Raw genomic sequence first — 21,195 nt, 5'->3', positions numbered from 1 at the left:
ATTTTTTTTTATATTTTTGATGTAATTTTATATATAATCTAAAATCTGATTAAATAAGCTTTCCACTGATATATGGTTTGTTAGGACAGGACAATATTTGGTCGAGATGCAACTGTTTGAAAATCTGAAATCTGAGGGTACAAAAATTTTTTTTTTGAGAAAAATCACCTTTGAAGTTGTCCAAATGAAGTTCTTAATGCATATTACTAATCATAAATTAAGTTCTGATATATTTACAGTAGGAAATTTACAAAATATCTTTACATAATATCCTAATGATTTTTGGCATAAAAGAAAAATTGATACTTTTTACCCATAAAATGTATTGTTGGCTACTGCTACATATATACCAGAGTGACTTACGACTGGTTTTGTGGTCCAGGATCACATATTATGTAAACACAAACTTGTATTAATTGCAATTAATCGATTTGACTAATTAAAAAAAAAATGAATAACAAATATATATATATATATATATATATATATATGAAGAGTTCAGATGCAAGACCAGCTAAACCCATCTGACGTCTTTCTTTAAAAAATCCATTTTTTATCAGGATCAGATGTATATATAATTATATATAGATATATATATAATTCATTTAGAAGACCTCAGGTGTGTCCAAGGTAACATTAAAAATATTAAAATTACAAATAAATAAGATTATAAATTACATATTTATATTTATATATATATATATAGAGAGAGAGAGAGAGAGAATTAAAATATTAAAAAATATAAAAGTATTAAAATACAGACTATTAAAACAAGTATTCATCTAGAAAATACCACATGGAGCCAGTGGGAAATTTGAACATTTTAATATAACTTAAAATAAATACTACCAAATGGCAATGCAAGTCCTCTACAGGGCACTTGCCCTAATGTTTTGGTATGAAAACAAAACAGGCAAACGACTAAAGGAAAGGTATAAAAAATAATGAGGGAGAGAGAGCACTTAATAAACGCGGCCGACAGCGTCCTTCATCCCAACATACGAAAATAAATACAACTAAATTACATCTATAGTACAAAAATACGCTGAAACAAACTGAAAAAAGAAGAAGAAAAAAAAAACCTCAGTCATCGGAACAACATTAGAAAACCTGCAGAGGATTTCCCGTCAGCCGACCGAATGCGTCACAGCGTGAAAATAACAACTGAAAGTGTAACGAACAATCACACACACTCATATCATTCGCTATGAAGAATACCGGCAGTTTCCAAAACGTTCACTGGATCGGGTACAAACGGGATGGGATCGAAACCATAGCAAGTCGTATCTATGGAAACACCCACACGATACACGTTCCTCCAATAATTTTGTGTCATTTTTCAATTTATATTTTTTCTGTGACGCGTAACAAACAGAAGGCATTGCATATGTACACCACACACAAGGGTCAAAGGTCAGGGGTCATTCACACTGCTATTGCATGGCTCAGTTGCACATATAATGAGTCTGTGATCTGACTTGGTATTGATTCCAAACGCAGACATCACACGTCCATAAAAGATTTCCACAGCTATGGAGACAGGATCATAACTTCTTTATGCAAAAACCAAAATAATAATGGTAATGTAACAATACCGGTAAAAAGAGAGCGAGAGGTTTGTATTTACATTTTCAGGAATAGTCCAACGTTAGGTTTTCTCTCTGTGTGGTGAGAAGTGAGGGTCAGTGGTTGATCGGTCTCTCTCTGTGCTGCTGAGAGAGACTCACACCTGTAGCTCTGTACAGTAAAGGTAAAACGCCGCCCAACACGAGCCTGAACCCAACTGTCCTGAACGCTTGTCGAGTTTGGAGAGCGTAGGAGGTTTAAAACGGGCCGTCGCAGCACGTCCGAGGTGAGGAATTCAGGACAAAGTGATGCAAGTCATATCTGGGCAGGTTTCACCATGTCGGTGGGTAGATTTGTGGGTGAATCTCACGAAAAACATGTGCGGGTCGTATTTCACACTAAAAATCAAGATGACAAAAATAAATCGTATTTTAGATTTTTAAAAAAGGCCATTTTGACTTTATAAGACAATTATGTCATACATTTCTATAATGCACAAAAAAGAAAACAATGGTAACACTTTACAATAAGGTGTCTTAACTAACATGAATGAACAATACATTTATTACACTGTTAATCTTTGTTAATGTTAGTTAATGAAAATACAGTCATTCATTGTTAGTTCATATTAGTTCACAGTGCATTAACTAATGTTAACAACTTTAGATTTTAATAATGCATTAGTAAATGTTGAAATTACTATTAACTAAGATTAATAAATACTGTATTGTTCACTCCTAGTTCATCATAACTAAAGTTAACTAATGAACCCTACAGTAAAGTGTTACCAAAAAATTTGTAATTAATTAATGCTGTAATTAATCAAAAGATTTTACTTTATCGTTTGTTTGTTTTTTTGTAATTCCCATTACTTACTGCTAATATTTATTGTGGAAATTGATTTTTCATTAACTTTTCACTGAATTATGATAAAAATACTATTACTAAATTTTTATTTGATTAATTTTATTTTGAAGTTAGCACACCAACAACTTAAAAATACTAGTAACACTAACTTTAACTTTAGTTAATGTACCTAACTAACATAAATAGTGAGCAATATTTATATATTATATATAAATATTATATTATTTTTTACTTTTATTATTTATTCATTATAAAATATTTTTTACAGCATTTAATAATTTGGTAACACTTTACAACAAGGTTCATTAGTTAAAATGAGTTAAGTACATTAGATAAACTAAAAATGAACAATACTTTTACAGCATTTATTAATCTTAGTTAATGCTAATTTCAGCATTTACTAATGCATTATTACAAGTTTTGTTTGTTAACATTAGTTATTGCACTGTCAACTAACATGAACAAACAATGAACAACTGTATTTTTTACTAACATTAACAAAGATTAATAAAACTAATAAATGTATTATTCATGGTTCGTTCATGTTAGTTAATAGATTAACTCATGTTAACTAATGACACCTTATTATAAAGTGTTACCAATAATTTTAGTCAGTGTCAATTAATAAAAAAAAAACATTGTTAGTTTGTTAGTTCACAGTGCATTAACTAATGTTAACAAACACAGTTTGTGATTTTAATAATGCATTAGTTAATGTTGATATTTTAACATTAAGATTAATAAATGCTGTAGAAGTACTGTTCATTTTTAGTTCATGTTAAATAATTTTAACTAATTAACCTTACTGTAAAGTGTTACAAAATTGTTACAAAAATGTTGTAAGAAATTGCTCACCGCTCATGTTAGTTAGGTACATTAACTAAAGTTAACAAATGAGACCTTGCTGGTATTTGTTGTACTTCAAAAATGAAATAAAAAAACAAAGTAACATTATTATTTTTTTTTTTCATAATTTAGTAAAAAGTAAAAAAAAAAAAAAAATAAAAAAAAATTTTTTTTTTAAATAATTTGGACTAATTACAGCAAAAATGTATTTCTTAATGCTGGATTTAAGATAAGCTAAAATTAATCAATTCTGTAGAACTGTTTTTCTTTGTTAGTTCATGTTAACTACTGTAGTATATTAATGAAAACAAATAAAACCATATTGTAAAGTGTTACCAAAATATTCTTAATATATATATATATATATATAATTATTTAGATAATATTTAAATAATAATAATAATAATAATAATAATTATTATTATTATTATTATACCATTTTTTTAAAACTCATGAAAATGTTGCAGTGCAAAACATCTAAATGGTCCTAAAAATATGCAGAATTTTCCTCATGCAAAATATCCGGTAACACTTTATAATAATGTGTCATTTGTTAACATGAACAAACAATGAACAATACATTTATTACAGTATTTATTCACTTATTTGAATGTTATTTAATAAAAACAGTTGTTCATTGTTAGTTCATTAACTAATGTTAACAAACACAGTTTGTGATTTTACTAATGCATTAGTAAATGCTGAAATTAACATTAACTAAGATTAATAAATGCTGTAGAAGTGTTTTTCATTCTACTAATCTAAACTAATGAACCTTACTGTAAAGTGTTGCCAAATATCCTATTTTCCTTTATAGATTTGCAGAGAAATACGACGCAGACATGTTCTTGGCGGGTTTCGTGAGATTCACGCTTGTGCTCTGAATTGCCTGAGAGACCTTTACAGTAACGGCAGTTTGTTGTATGGTTGTGTATTTGAACTGAAACCTTGATATCAGAGCGTGAGGATAAAACTAAAGCAAAAACGCAAATATTAACACTAGAGTCCATTTTCCCCACTTTCTTCATTTCATTATATACCAAAAGCACGAACAAGGAACAAAACTCTTCAACGCCTCAGACAAGAGGATGTGTGTGTGTGTGTGTATGTGTGTGTGTGTTAAAAATGCAAGAACAAAATGAAATTTGTGAGCCTCACAGGAACAGATCTACTGCTGCGTCTAACTACATGTCTGTCTGTCTGTCTGTCTGATGAGATCCACACACATAAGGCAACATTTTTGGTTTGTTCCCCACAACGGCTCGAGTGCAAAACAAAAACAAAAACGAAAAAAAATGCTCCGGGTCTTCAACAATACTGATCATATTCCCCCCCAAAAACACTGTCCATGATCTGTAAACAACAAGCTGAAAGTGTACAAGACTTTTTAATGTGGGTCGACCAGCTCAAGTCTCACCCAACTGTGCAAAACCCCTTTTAAGTCCCACAAAAAAAACAAACAGAAAGCAACAAAAACGACTCGCTATGACTATCAAACGGAGGAGGAGGAGAGAGAGAGAGAGAGGGGGGGCTCTTTCTAGCATGGCTACGCGGGGCTCCTTCGATGGCGTTGTTTGATGACATCACTCCCGCCCGCTGGCCGAATACGAGAATTGTGGGAAATGCGGTCTCCGTTCGCTATCGGCCGAGTCCATCCCGTCCTCGTCGTCTGCAAGGGAGGAAGAGAGAGGGAAGTGTTACGTTGTGCACAGATCGAATTTCCCATCACACTCTCAATGAGAGCGGAATTTGGCGATAACCGCTGCACTGATTTTCACAATGATAAACTCGACGTGCTTTTTTCATTGTGTACCGACTGTAACTTCCTCTTCCTGTGGCACGAGGAGCCAGTCTACAGGAAAAGAGAGAGAGAGAGGGAGGGAAACGGCGTACTCACACTTCTCCGGAGGGGTGATGGTGATGGTCTGCGCCGTAAACTCCTCGTCGAAATACCTGGTGTCCGTTTCAGATGAGACCTGCGGCATGAACGGCGGTACCAGCTGGACAACAGAGAGGACCAGAGAGAAAACAGCTCATTATACGTAATAACGTAAAAAATAAAAATTTGTTTGAATGAAAACACACTATGGGATTAGTCTTTTTAAAATGTTTTTCTGCTCACCAAAGCTGCATTTATTTGATTAAAAATACAGAAAGTAATTTATTTTCATTTTAAAAAACTGTTTTGTATTTGAATATATTGTAAAATATAATTTATTCCTGTGATCAAAGCTGAATTTTCAGAATCATTACTCCAGTCTTCAGTGTCAGTGATTCGATGCTCAAGAAATATTTCCTATTATTATCAATGTTAAAAACAGTTGTGTTGCTTCATATTTTTATGGAAACCTTGATGCATTTTTATTTTCCAGATTCTTTGGTAAAAATGAAGTCCAAAAGAAACCTGAGTTAGAAATCAATTTCAGAAATAAAAATTAGCAGAAACTAATGGGAATTACAAAAAAAGGTAAAGTAAAACCTTTGGATTAATTATAGTAAAAAATTTATTGCTTAATGCAGAATTTAATATATATATATATATATATATATATATATATATATATATATATATATATATATATATATATATATATATGTATATATGTGTGTATATATATATATATATATATATATATTTTTTTTTTAATAATTATTTATATAACATATGAATAATAATAATAATTATTATGATTATTATACAATTTTTTCAAAATATGCTAAATATCTGGTAACACTTGTTGTAACATGTTGTTAACATTAGTTAATGTATTAACTAACATGAACAAACAATGAACAATACATTTATTACACTATTTATCCATTTTAATGTTAGTCAATAAAAACACAGTTGTTCATTGTTAGTTCATGTTACTTCATATTTTTATGGAAACCTTGATGCATTTTTATTTTCCAGATTCTTTGGTAAATATAAAATCCAAAAGAAATTGAAGTAGATGAGCCCTACACTATCGTTCAAAAGTACTTTTAAAAGAAATTAATGTAATGAAATCCGTTTTATTTTTTCCCAAATTCCATTTCAAAATTTTTCTGGATTCCCTTTTTTTTCCATTTTAATTTTTGAATTCTTGACTCCTTTTTAATGGTTAAATTAAATTTTAGTAATCAAAAAGCATGTCTAATTAATGAAAATCACAAACCTTATACAATTTCACATTAATTTATTAAAAGCTTCACAAAAATTACATTTAGTGCAATGTTTTATTTTTTCCTCACCATATGTTTTATTGTTATCGAATTCTGTTTTAGCATTTAATAGTTTAATTATTTGAATGCATACTTAATTTATTCAAATTTATTCTTAAAATCGCCTCATGAATTTTTTGGGTTTTCCGAATTTTTGAAATTCCGTGTTGTGTATTTAAAATTCTGCTTATCAAAACGAGGGCATAAAAGATTCATTTCATTTAAGCAAACTTTATTTTTTGTAAACAAAGGGGATTTACTATAAATTAAAACATCAGAAATTAATGTTGTGTGACTATACCCTAAAAAATAATGTTTGTTTCATAATAGTAGTAGTAGTAGTAGTAGTAGTAGTAGGCTATGTAAATTCTGCTGAACAATAGTAATATATTTCCAGCACAATGTCTTCAAGTTAAACTGGACTTTTATTTTGACGGGTTCCTGTGAATACCTCTAAATTTCTGTGTGTATATGATATGACGCTAGTTTTACTCAAATGGAACGGTCAAATGCTCACGAAGTGACTCTCAGAGCATGAGATGTTGTTCATGTATTTATGTCCTCATTTAGTGAGATGACAGACGCTGAAATCGAGAGCGTCGCACGTGCTTCAGTACGTGTATAGTAAACAAAACCGTGCGTATGCGCCATTCATTCACACAGAGACACACAGAACATGCTGAATTCATATTTAAATGCTATTTTTGCGGCTTAATATTTACAGATACTAGTCCATATCGTGGTTTGACTGAAGTGTACCTACTTTTGATTCATTCATCCAAACTTTGACAACTTCTGTGACATTCCATGTTATTCAGTATTTTTTGGACTAGATTCTGCGTTTTCCCCATCGTGGAAATCACTGGCCCCTAATACTGTTAAGTTTCTGATTTTGAACCCTCTGAATTGTAAGTGCACTTGTACCTTTTTGTCATAGACGTCCTGCCAGTCCAGCGTAGTGAAGAAACTGTGTCTCATGATTTCCTTAGCATCATCTGGGCCTCCTCCAAGCCTTTAGAGGGAAAAAAAAAAAAAAAAAAAAAAAAAAAGCAGATTAATATTTATTCAGGTCTCACATGATACACAAACAGATTTAATCTGGTGTTCTCATACTGAAATGACGATGATGTCAATAGTTGTTAGTAGAAACATTACAAACACACCCAGAAACACTTTGGATCACATGTACACACACTGACCTCTTATTGGGGTCTTTGATGAGTAATCCAGACAGTAAAGACTTGGCGTCGGCAGAGAGGGTTCTGGGAAACTTGATCTCCTCCATCAGAATCAGTTCAAACAGCTTCTCATGATCCTGAAGTCAGTAAATACATTTATGTTACAAAAGATTTTTATTTTAAATAAATGCTGTTCTTTTGAACTTTCTATTCATCAGTTAATCCTAAAAAATGTATTACAGTTTCTATAGAAATATGAAGCAGCACAACTGTCAACATAATAATGTTTCTCAAGCAGCATATTAAAATGATTTCTGAAAGATCATGTGACACTGAAGACTAGAGTAATGATGCTGAAAATGTAGCTTTGATTACAGGAATAAATAGGAAACAGTTATTTTACATTTCAAAATATTACGGTTTTTACTGTATTTTTGATCAAATAGATGCAGCCTTGGCAAGCAGAATGGGGTTTTTACAAATCCTGGAGATGAAATGCTGTTTATTATTAAGTGTTGTTAGTGTTAGAGTGAGTCATACCTGATTATAAAAGGGAAGGCGTCCACACATCATCTCATACATAACGACTCCCAGACCCCACCAGTCCACCGCTCTCCCGTAATCATTGTCCTCCAATACCTGATCAATAAAATCATAGCACACTTGATCAGTCATTCAAAAACACCACATTATTCTCATCCATAACCAGTCATATCAATAATGAGTAAATCATTCCCTGCACACCTGATAAGTGATGCAACAATACATTGATTTTATAACTTGATTATAATTTAACCTTCAACAAATGATCCATACTCAATAACTATATTAACAGACGTATCACATTTTTATCTAATACCTCAACCAAAAATCACATTAATATCTTCCAGTTCTTCATTAATTACATTATCCTCCAATAATCCATCAAATATCACATGAATATCTTTAAATTATACATTAATAATTATATAACATCAATATCTTATTAGCCTCGAATAATCAATCTAAATCAAGTACAAATCCTTCAATTCTTCATTAATAAATACACTATCTTACATTAACTTATCACAAATCACATTAATATCTTCCAATTATTCATTCATAATAATATTAGACTCCAATAACCGATTAAAAAAAATGCATTCATACCTTCCAGTTCTTCATTAATAATTATATTAGCCTCTATTAACAGATTACAAATCACATTGATATCTTATTAGCCTCTAATATCTAGCCTTATTAGCCTCAAAATCAAAATCAAATAAATATCCTCCATTAATAATTTAAAAAACATTCACATTAATATCTTCCAATTTTTCATTAAATTATATTTGTCGCTAATAATCAACCAAAACCAAATAAATATCCTCCAATTCTTCATTGATAATATTATTAGATTCCAATAACCAATAAAAACAAAAACAAAAAAAAACACACACATTAATATCTTCCAATTTTTCATTAATAATTATTTTGGTCTCCAATAACTGATCAAAAATAAATAAATAAATCACATGAATGTCTTCCAATTCTTCATTAATAATTATATTAGTCACCAATAAATTATCAAAAAAAACAACAACAACAACAAACAAAATCACACTAATATCTTCCATAATATCTAACTTCCTTAATATCTAACTAATAAAAAAAAAAATCTTCCAATTTTTCATTAATAATTAATAATAACCAATCAAAATAATAATAATAATAATAATAATAATAATAAAAATAACATCAATATCTTCCAATTTTTTCATTAATAATCATATTCATCTCTAATAATCAATCAAAATCAAATAAATATCCTCCAATTCTTTATTAGTGATTATATTATTCTCCAATAACTTACAACTTAATTATATTAGCCTCTAATTAATCAAAATCACATGAATATCTTCCAGTTCTTCATTAATAATTATATTAACCTCAGTTAACTGATCACAAACCACATTAATAACTTCCAGCTCCTCATCAGTATCCTCCGACACTGGCTTAAAAATCAGTTGTGAACCTTATCTCAATATCTGATTCATGATCAGTCATATTATCTCTGGCAGCTAAACAACAATCTAGTTATATTACTCTCTAATGGCAGATTTTGAAACAATTACATTGTCTTTCAATACGTGATCAATAATGTCACATTTTTTCCAAGTACTTGATTAATTACTACCGGCGGTCATTTGCTAGTTTTCCTCCAATACTAATATTAAGAATCAATCATTATTGCAGCATCAGTAGATGTGACCTAGATAAAAAACTCAAATGATGGAAAAACAGACCGACATATGATTACATCATACAGTAATGATCATGACATTGGCATGAGTCATCAGTGTTACAGCATTCATATGCAACACCACTGCTGAATATACATGCTCTACTTTATTTGATTATTAAAACAGAGCTTAAACAGCACTGAAATGGCCAGCAGGTCACTGTTACGTTTCCTGTCTGATCACTCTATTTTTACCCGTGAGCTGCTCAGTCTTGTCTGCAGCCTGCTGTTTGTGTCTATTTCTGTACGGACGTTAGAAAGCACAGCTAAAGTGTGACCCTGTTCCTGCTAACCTGTTCCGGCTGTGACAGACGGAGATTAAACAGTCATCTATATTAAATTTAACCAAGCGTGTGTTTCCTGTGCTGCGTTTGAAGAGATAAAACATCCTGTACCTCAGGGGCCAGATACTCTGGGGTCCCACAGAACGTTTTCATGGTGGCGGTGTCTGTGATGCCCTCCTTACACAGGCCGAAATCAGTAATCTTTATGTGACCGTCCTTATCCAACATCAAGTTTTCCAACTGGAAAAAAAAAAAAAACACACACAAAAAAGTTCTGTCATCTTACAGTCAGATGATAATGCTAAAGATATGAGATTTACAAATGAAAATGCTGATATTAGCCCGTCTGTACTGTTCACCTTCAGGTCACGGTAAACAATCTTCGCAGAGTGCAAGTAATCCAACGCAGAAACGATCTCAGCGCCGTAAAAACGGGTTCTATCCTCCGAAAACACACGTTCTCTCGACAAATGAAAAAACAACTGCAATAAAACAATTAGAAAGAGGAATATTTAGCAATCATAAACCCAAATGTGCAGCACACCCACACACTGAGGATTGAAATAAAACAAGAAAAATGGTCTAGAAAGAAAATTTCAAGAGTTTGAAAATGTTTGAAAGAAAAATCAAAAGTTGGAAATAAAAACGTTTGAAGTTTAGAGAGAAAAAAAATTAGTTTATAAGAAAATTCAAAAGGTTAGAAGTTTCACAAGTTTCAAAATGTTTGTAAGAACAATTTGTAAGTTTGAAAATGTTTGGAAAGACAGTTTTGAAGAAATTTTGAACATGTCAGAGAAATGTTAGAAAGTTCAAAACGGTTTCTATAAAGCAAGTGTAAAAGAAGCTAAGAATTTTGGAGGGAAATTTCACCAATTTAAAGTTCTAAAAGACAAATCACAAGTTCTGAAGGAAGTTTGAAAAGAAGTGAAAGATAAACAGTTTGGAAAAAGTTTGAAAGAAATTTGAAATTTGAAAAATTTAAGTTTTGAGAGAATTTTCAAAAAAAATTTTAAGAAATTTTAAAGAAGGTTCTAAGTCAAAAGGACATTTCACAAGTTTCAAAATGTTTGTAAGAAAGCTCAAAAGTTGTAACAATTTGTATGTTTGAAAATGTCTAGAAAGAAATTCAAAATTTGAAAAGAAAGAAATTTTTGGAAAGTTCAGAAATGTTTCAAAGAAATGTTAGGACGTTCATAAAGTTTTTAAAAAGTTTAAAAGAAGGTTAGAATGTTGGAGGGAAATTTCAAAAGTTTGGAAATGTTCGAAAGAAAAAGTTCTAAAGGAAGTTTGAACCTTAAAGAGAAAAATTACAGTTTGGAAAAAGTTTGAGAGAAATTCGAAATTTTAAAAATTCAGAGAGAAATTTCAAAATAAAGTTTAAAAGAAAATTCAAAAGAAGGTTAGAAGGGCAAATGGACATTTCACAAGTTGCAAAATGTTAGACGGAAAGATCAAAAGTTTGATAATATCTGGAATGTCTAAATTTCAAATTTTGGGAAAAGAGTTTAAAAGAAACTTTGAAAGCTGGAGAGAAATTTTTAAGTTTGGAAATGTTTCAAGGAAATGTTACAAAGTTCAAAAAGTTTTTAAAAAGTAAGTTTAAAAGTAGCTTAGAATATTGGAGGGAAATTTCAAGAGTTTGAAAGCGTTTGAAAGAAAAATCAAAAGTTGTAAAGAAAAAGTTCTAAAGGAAGTTTGAAATTTGAAGAGAAAGATTAACAGTTTGGAAAAAAGTTTGAAAGCTGGAAAGAAATTTGAAAGTGTTTGAAAAAAGTTAAATGTTATAGAGAAATTTTAAAAGACAACAAAAGTTGTAAAAAATCGTTGGTTCAAAATTCAAAATTTGGAAAGACAGGTGGAAAGAAATGTTAGAAAATTCAAAAAGTTTTTCAAAAAGTAAGTTTTGAAGGTTAGAATGTTGGCAGGACAGTTTGAAAATGTTCTGAAGAAAGAAAGAAAATTTGAAATTCGAAGAGAAGTAGTTTGTACGTTTGAAAAGTTTGGAAAGATGTTCAATATTTGAACAGAAAAGTTTAAAAGAAAGAAAAAATGTAAAGTGTGAAAGCTAGAAAGCAATTTTGTACGTTGTACAATGTTTCAAAGAAAGTTCAAAGGTTTAAGGTCAAAACACCTTCAAATAAACTTTTTTAATAATTAAAAAGAAATGTTACCTCTCCTCCATTCACATACTCCATAACAAAACATAAACGATCCTTCGTCTGAAATGAGTACTTCAGTGACTGCAGAAAAACGAACAAACAATTTTGTAATTTCAGGTAAAGGCACAAGAATTACATTTATTTAAAAATGTTTGCGGACTGCACAAAAGCATCACGTTACGTCGTCACTCACAGTTAGAAACGGATGCCTCGTGTTCTTCAGAACTCTGCTCTCTGTGAGCGTGTGAGCAACTTCATCCTTAAAGAGACAGAGAGAGAGATTTATTTCAGGTGACGCCCATCGTTTCTCAGTTCAGTCTGCTCTCTCAGAATCAATTCTCATACCTTGGCAATAATAACCTCCTTTTTCAAGATCTTCATTGCATAATATGTGCCGCTGGCTTTCTCTCGCACCAGAATCACCTTCCCAAACGTGCCTTTACCCAGCAGCTTCAGATAGTCAAAGTCATTCATTGTCTGTCAAAGAAGAGAGAGATGTCAGTACGAGCACCTGCATGTCAAACCACGTCGATCCACCTCTCGGTCTCTGGCTCCACCTTTCGTTTGTGATGACTGGTCGACGTGTCCATCTCTTCCTCGTTGACGTTTTCGATCTGAGAGATGGGGCTACACAGGATTCCTTCCTCTTCCTGTTTGGCCAGCTTGTCTGCCACCATCTGAATGGCCTCGACCCACTCATCCCTGGTTACCGGGGAAACAAAAGTGCAATCAGTTGTGACAGAGTCATATATTGGCCATTGAGATTAACCATTTTGATTATTGTTAAAACGGCTAAATGCTGGTGCATGTTAAATGTGATTCAATCGTACCGCTCGTCAGGCGTGTCCACGTGAAACGTGCGCTCGATCACAGTTGTCCACTGCAGACACCTGATGATGAAGGTGTTGGGCTTCGGTCTCTCCGTCTTCATCAGCTGACACTCTGACGAGTGAGAAGAAGAAAGATGCGTGTTTATGTGGAGTAATGATGTCATCAGCTCAAATCACAGAGCCAGACACATGTTGATGATAACAGCACGTGATGCTCTAATTAAATCAGTTTGATGTGAATGAAGTGAGTCACGGATCTGGACAACAGCAAATTGATCAGATGGGTTTACCAAGAACACGTCACACTGATATCATAAATTAAAAAAACTGCATGAATAAATGATTTGACATTCTCTCTAGACGCTGGCTGAAAATCATGAGGTTGATCACACATTGTTTTATTCTGACAGAAAACATACAATATAAGTAAATATGTTTTTTCCACAGTAATAATGGGTCATTATAAAGCAGTGTTAATTTAATATCAATGAGACACTTTTATATATTATAGTAAGACACTAATAATATTTTTTATTATTTTGAATTTGTTTAGGGTTTTCTTTTAAGTTATTACATTTTAGTAATTTTTGTGTTTTTGTCAATAGTTTTTGTTTCATATGTCTATATATTTTTATTAACTTTTATTCATCTTTATTTCAGCTCAAATTTTAAAAATGAGAATGGCAAATGTTTTCATGGCAAATAGCTTTAAATAAGTTTCATTTTCTTTTTCGTCTTTTATTGAATTTATTTTATTTTAAATGTACTTTATTTTATTTTATTTTTTATGGTTTTATTTATAGCTCACTACAATAACAGTACAGTAGCAAAAACAGTACAACTCTGAAATATTTTTACTATTTAAAATAACTTCTTTCAATGTTAATATATTTTAAAGTGCAATTTATTCTTGTGATTTCAAAGCTGAATTTTAGCATCATTAATCCAGTCACATGATCCTTCCGAAATCATTCTAATATTCTGATTGCTGTTCAAAAAACATTTATTATTTATTATTATTATGTTGAAAACAGTAGATTTTTTTCAGGTTTCTCTGCTCAATAGAAAGTTCAGAAGAAGAGGCTTTTCTGAAATAGAAACATTATAAATGTCTTTATCATCACTTTTGATCAATTAAAAGTGTCCTTGCTAAATAAAAGTATTAATTTCTGTAATTCTGAGCAGAAAATGAAAATGTCAGAATGATTTCTGAAGGACCATGTGACTGGAGTAATGATGCTAAAAATTCTGCTTTAAAATCACAGCAATAAATTATATTTAAAAATATATTCAAATAGAAAACTTTTTTTAAACAGTAAAAATATTTCAACATTTTACGGTTTTTGCTGTGCATTGGATCAAATAAATGCAGGCTTGGTGAGCAGAAGAGACCTTAAAAACATTAAAAATCTTACTGTTCAAAAACGTTTGACTGGTAGTGTATTTATGATTTATATTTTAAGAAAGGCAGCCCCCACAAGCAGATTCTAATGATTTGGGGTCAGTGCACCTAAAACCCGTTCACTAGCGTATACATAACATTACACCATGATTTCATTTAAATCCGTTTGATAATGAGAGAGACTCACTGGCCACAGAGAAGTTGTTGAGTGGATACGCCAGATCGGCATCTTGCGGCTTCTCTTTATATCCAATAAACGACCCATCCGTCTTTAACAGGAAGTACCGCGGTCTCCAGTTCTTAATGTACTCACCTGCAAAACCAATATAAACCCAGACAATCAAGCAGACAAAAAAAAACTTAAAAACTTCATACTCACAGGCACAACAGTATGAAATGAAAACCCACTCATTAATACATCAATATGTTTCTCACCTCTTTTCTGCACCCATCCCTCTTTCACTACGTTCTGGTCGTTCATGTTGGCTCCGAGGTCAGAGTTCAAGGGTCAGTACAGTACTCGACTTCCTGCTGGCAGTTCTGTCCCGTTCCCCTCGCTCTCCCTTGCGCCCGTCTCGCTCTGCTCTCCTGTTCTCTCACACTCTTCCTCTCACTTTCTCTGCCACGTTGTGATGTAACGTCTCAGCCTCCTCCTTCACTTTCACTCTCTCTCTCGCGACCCTTCAGACACTCCAGTGGTGACTCAGCCTGGAAGGAAACAACAAAGGAGAGAAAACACACACACACACGGGTCATTCTCTTCCGCTTCTCCCCCTCTCCCACACACACACTTCCATGAGAAATAAAGTCATTGTTAGGAGCAGGGAAACATTTCCCGCCCCTTCCCGTGGCCTTCTCTTCCTCTCTCACACTGGATGCTGAAGCTTTGCATGACTTCAAACAGCCCTGTTTCTTTCTCTTGATTATGAGGCTTAAGCAATTTTGAGACACATAATCAAACGCAGAATCTTAGAACCAGCTCAGAATCAACGTTGACATGTCACAATCTATCAAACAACCCAATGGTGTTAGAATCAACACCAGAACATCAGAATCAGTCTTTTAAATTTTGAATTTATAAATCAATATCACAACCTCAGAATGAATCATAGAACTGGCTCAGTGTCAAATGTTGGATAATAATAAAATAAAAATTAGAATCCTATTCAAAATTTGAACGTTACAATAAATAGAACTCACATTCAACCTTTGACTTTAAAAACTATGACTCAGTCTTAGAATCTTACATCTTTTGTATAAACCATAACATTTTATACCTTGAAAATAAACCTGACAATTATCTTAAAATTATCAATTCAATTTAGAACTGAAAATGGACTTATAGGGTTAGTTCACCCAAAAATAAAAATTATGTAATTTATTAGGCTTCTCACCCTCATGTCGTTCCAAACCCGTAAGACCTTCGTTCATCTTCAGAACATGAAGATATTTTTGAACCAGGAGCTTTCTGATCCTCCAAAAACAGTAAGGGTTGTACCACGGTCAGGGCCCAGAAAGGTAGTAAAGACATTGTTAAAATGGCCCATGTGACATCAGTGGTTCAACCGTAATGCTATGAAGCTACAGGAATACTTTTTGTGCGAAAAAAAAAAAAAAAATTATTCTCTTCCAGGTCAGTATTTGTCTAAGGTTTCATCAAAAATATCTTAATTTGTGTTCCGAGGATGAACGAAGGTCTTACAGGTTTGGAACGACATGAAGTTGAGTAATTAATGACAGAATTTTCATTTTTGGGTGAACTATCCCTTTAATTAATCAACATCACAACTTTAAAATGAATCTGTTAAATAATAATAATAAAGTAAAAATTAGAATCCCATTCAAAATTTGAATTTTACAATAAATGGAACTCACAATGAACTTTTAACTTATATAACTTTTAACCATGTAATTTTATACCTACGAGAAATTGTTTTAAAATAGAGCGCTGTCATTTTTATTTAATATCATTTTAGAACTTACCATAAAACCTTTAAAATCTACCTTAAAATTTCATGAATGATGTAATGACCTCACAATCTCAGAACCACATGCGAATCAACATAAGAGTCATAAAATTACAATTATTATTTTACTAGCAATCTCAGAACCCTGTAATAAAGCAATAAGCCCCAAGAAGCCGTGGTTTACAGTGAATTTATTTGCCGTTATAAATCCACCGTAAACCACGGCTTCACGGGGCTTATTGCTTTTATAAAACGGTTATTCCATATACTTAGTAAGGTTTTACAAAATAAAACAGAGCAAATTAAGTGTAATGATATTAGTAAAAACACTATTCTTCCACCAAACAATGTAGTTCCTTAGAAACAGTTGTAGTTGCAACAAAGTGGCTGCCTCACAATGTCACAAATGTAAATAAAGGTTTATGTTTGTAGGGTAATTTACAACGGCTTTGAACGCAGCTCAACCAATTAGAATCAAGGACCGGAACTATCCGTTTCATAATGAACAATAAGACATTTTAATCAACCTCAGAATGAATCTTAGAATCATCTCAGAATCAACCCTAGAATAATTAATGTAATACTAGAACACTAGCAATAAAAATATAGAATTAAATTAGAATTAGAATTCAAGCACAATCAGAATTTTACAATAAGCAGACCTCACTTTCAAATCAAGAATCATCTTCGATTCAAACTAAGCTCTTAGAATCTTACGTCCTTACAGTCAACCATTTCATAACCTTGGAACTTCCAAATCAACCTTGCAATGATCTCAAAATAACTTACAATATCATTTTTTTTTATTTAGCATCATCTTAGAATCAAACATAGAACCTTAAAATCAACCTTAGAATTTTAGAATCACTTTTACAAAAATCAAACTTAAAATCAACATGGACCTTGGAAACAACCTCAGAGCTTCAGAAAATAAATTTTAGAACATTAGAATCGATCCTTACAACGTCTCACAGTTCTGTTCTGTTCTGATCTATAGCTCGGATTATCTACAAAATAGTAAAGCTGATGCATATGAAAAAAACAGGCACCTTATACTCCTTTTATATTTAAATATTTCTGCATCTATTTGCTGCTGTGTATGCATGAGTCATTCATAATCCACAACTTCCCTTTCTTAAATTAACAATACATGAAATCACACTGTACACTTAAAAATAAAAATAAAAATGTGTGGCATCATCACACATGACATCCGTTTAAGTAATATATTACTCATGCATTCAGGATGCTAAAAAAGGAATAATTTACAAATGCTACTAACAAACTAAATGTTTACGGTTTTGGCATTATACACTGACATATGTGATCTTGGACCCTGTGACCCAGTCTTAAGTAGCACGGGTACATTTGTAGAAATAGCCAACAATATATTGTATGGGTCAAAATGATCGATTTTTCTTTTATGCCAAAAATCAGGACATTAAGATCAAAACTTTACTTAATATCCTAATCAAAAATTAGGATATTAAGTAAAGATCATGTTCCATGAAGATATTTTGTACATTTCCTACTGTAAATATATCAAAACTTTATTTTTGATTAGTAATATGCATTGCTAAGAACTTCATCTGGACAACTTTAATGGTGATTTTCTCAATATTTTGATTTTTTTGCACCCTCGGATTCCAGATTTTCAAATAGTTGTATCTCGGCCAAATACTGTCCTATCCTAACAAACCATACATCAATTGAAAGCTTATTTATTCAGCTAAAGACCGTTATGACTGGTTTTGTGGTCCAGGGTCACATATTTAGAAAATATAATCGTTGAATTCATCATTCACTACACTTTGGCTATCATCTACAAATATTTTGATGTTAATGACTCTAAAAAATGTCAAAAAAGGTAACCATCAAATAAAAAGCACTAAAATACCTTCCTTGCACCCAGATATGTGAGAAGTAATAAAATTTCAAGGCAATAAATATTTTTTACAAACATAAACATTTTTGAGTCAAAATATCATGAGGTTTTCTATTCGCTTCTCCGAAACCAAGCATACAATTTCATGGAAAAAGGTAAAAATATGTGATATTTTTAATTAAACATTCAAGAAGGTCTAAAGCAGCCCTGTTTTTTGTTTTTCAAGTCACATGACAACAAAATGGCTTCCGGCACATTGATTACACTACATAGATTTTGTTTTAATTACATATTAATAATCTTTTAAATCTTTTTTAAATAAATTATAATAAAATATGCTTTTTTTAGGCATCCCCCTAGTTTCACCACAAATACCCTTCTGACTTAAAGTCAAGAAATGACTTTAAATGTAAAAAATGAAAACATATTATTACATTAGATCCTCATTTTGATTTTTAATAAAACTGATGCTTAATTCTCGCTGATAGTAAAAAAACAAGATGTCTAAACAACACAAGCCACCCAAACCAATGTCAACAAAAACAATGGCGGACTCGGTTGTGCATCTCTCACACACTCACACACACACAGACAAGGATGTGACAGCAATTAACATGACAAATCACAATAACCACAATGAAGCAGCAGCTTTTGTGTCATATTGAGCTGCTGTTATATAACGCATCGCCATCATAATAAATACACAGAGCGGACTGACAGCTCGCAGCGAACAAGAACAAACGTGCATTTAAACATACATGTTTGTTCAAAAACACGGCTGTGTGATAACAATACAAACACACATGCACTTCGGCTGGAGGATGTGAAATGTGCCCGCTCTTGTTTTCTGTTTCCCCGAAATGCGTAAAATGGTGGACGCACATCAATAATACCACGCAGGTTGTGGTTTAAATGTGTTAATAATGTACCATCACAGCCATTTCTATCAAAATATCTCTCGATATGTAAAAAAGCGCTTCATATGACCGACAGCATCACGGGCAAGGCCGAGGAGCATCCCCGCCCGGCGGCCAGTGATGCTCCAGCGCGGATGCTCGGCCTTGTCCGTGATGCTGCTCGGTGATGGAGGAAAAATAAACAACACGAAGCACGCAGTACCTGGCAGACGCTCCGCCAGACGGTGGGATCGGTTCCACGCCAGCCCGGTATGAGACAAACCCAAACCCGCACGCAGATGCTGCTGCTGCTGCTGCCGCCGTCGCCGGTCGGTCATGAGGAACACGGAGGCACGCACGCCCGTGATGTGGCCATCATCTTCGTTACCCCGGTGAACCGATTGACCCTGGTTGAATGGCGTAACCCGATGCAGAAAGCGCGGTGACGGCGCACCCCGTCTCCAGCACTCGAATTTGCCCAAATCCTACTACTGCGAAGGCTTGCTTCTTAATTTTAATGAGATAAGCGTCGGCATTGGAAGGTCAGCAGGGAACGTCAGTGGGAGTTCATTAATATTCATGAGATAACCTTTCGCATTGGAAGATTACCAAACAACGTCAGCGAGAATACAGGCCTTTTTATTATTTAAATTATATGCATATTAACGTAAACAATACACCGAGAATTGTAATGAAAAATATTTTATATAAAAAATATAACATAAATATAAAATAGATAAAATGCATAATAATGCAAAATAACAATGCACAATCTAAAAAAATAATAAAATAATAATAATCAAAAGAAAGAAAAATTAAAAATAGTTTGTAGACATAAACTACCAGTCACCAAGCCTGCATTTATTTGTTTTGAAGTCCAACAAAACAGTACAATTTTGAAATATTTTTACTATATCAAATAACTGTATTCTATTTAAATATATTTTAAAATGTAATTTATTCCTGTGATCAAAGCTGAATTTTTAGCATCATTACTCCAGTCACATGATCCTTTAGAAATTATTCTAATATTCTGATTTGCTGCTCAAAAAAAAAAAAAAAAAACAACAAAAAAAAAAACATTAATTATGTTTATTATGTTGAAAACAGCTAAGTAAATTTTTTTTAGGTTTCTCTAATGAATAGAAAGTTCAGAAGAACAGCATTTACCGGAAACAGAAATCTTCTGTAACATTATAAATGTCTTTATCATCACTTTTGATCAGTTTAAAGCATCCTTGCTATAATTTCTTTCTCAGATAAACAATATACTGGCTCCAAGCTTGGATGAATGGTATATAATGTTACAAAAGCTTTTTATTTCAGATGAATGCTGATCTTTGGATCTTTCTATTCATCAAAGAATGTACTTGTATTGATAAAATTAATAAAAAACGTTTCTTGAACAGCAAATCAGCATATTAGAATGATCATGTGACACTGAAGACTGGAGTTATGGTGCCGAAAATTTAGCTTTGATCACAGGAATAAATTAGATTTTATAATAGGGCTATATTCAAATAGAAAACAGTTTTAAATAGTAAAAATATTTCACAATATTACTGCTTTTGCTGTATTTCGGACAAAATAAATGCAGGCTTGGTGAGCAGAAGAGACTTTAAATAACATTAAAAAATGTATTGTTCAAAAACTTTGACTGGTAATGTATATTAATAAGAATAATGGGTATATAATAATGTATATATAATAAGAAACACTTTATGTTGTATATAAATAAATTACATACTTACATAACATTTATTTTATGTACAAGAAACGTGACTAATAATATTAATAATTGTATAATATAAACTTTTTCTTTTTTTTATC

At 32.1% G+C, this 21,195-nt stretch overlaps 1 protein-coding gene across 1 annotated transcript; it reads right to left on the bottom strand.

Annotated features, from left to right (window-relative positions):
• Positions 1-809: 809 nt before the first annotated feature.
• akt3b (v-akt murine thymoma viral oncogene homolog 3b) lies at positions 810-19,848 on the bottom strand. Its single transcript, XM_051114636.1, has 15 exons — positions 19,589-19,848; positions 15,053-15,325; positions 14,805-14,930; positions 13,216-13,327; positions 12,943-13,087; positions 12,731-12,862; positions 12,579-12,644; positions 12,398-12,466; positions 10,586-10,708; positions 10,338-10,466; positions 8,202-8,300; positions 7,683-7,798; positions 7,408-7,495; positions 5,177-5,279; positions 810-4,948 (listed from the first exon to the last, which is right to left on the bottom strand). The coding sequence occupies exons 2-15, from the start codon at positions 15,096-15,098 to the stop codon at positions 4,863-4,865; spliced, it is 1,440 nt and encodes a 479-aa protein (XP_050970593.1). The 5' UTR covers positions 15,099-15,325; positions 19,589-19,848; the 3' UTR covers positions 810-4,862.
• Between the last annotated feature and the right edge of the window lie 1,347 nt (positions 19,849-21,195).

This window comes from Labeo rohita, chromosome 1 (genome assembly GCF_022985175.1).
Source record: "Labeo rohita strain BAU-BD-2019 chromosome 1, IGBB_LRoh.1.0, whole genome shotgun sequence".
Classification (NCBI taxonomy): domain Eukaryota; kingdom Metazoa; phylum Chordata; class Actinopteri; order Cypriniformes; family Cyprinidae; genus Labeo; species Labeo rohita.
This window is presented reverse-complemented; position numbering and strand designations above follow the sequence as displayed.

What these genes read in the sequence shown, in the direction of transcription:
- akt3b (XM_051114636.1), bottom strand. Translation starts at nt 15,098, where the DNA reads ATGAACGACCAGAACGTAGTGAAAGAGGGATGGGTGCAGAAAAGAG. An exon ending in GGGATGGGTGCAGAAAAGAG is followed by an intron (nt 14,931 to 15,052) that starts GTGAGAAACATA and finishes TTGGTTTTGCAG; the next exon opens with GTGAGTACATTAAGAACTGG. An exon ending in AGGAGGTTATTATTGCCAAG is followed by an intron (nt 12,645 to 12,730) that starts GTATGAGAATTG and finishes TGTCTCTTTAAG; the next exon opens with GATGAAGTTGCTCACACGCT.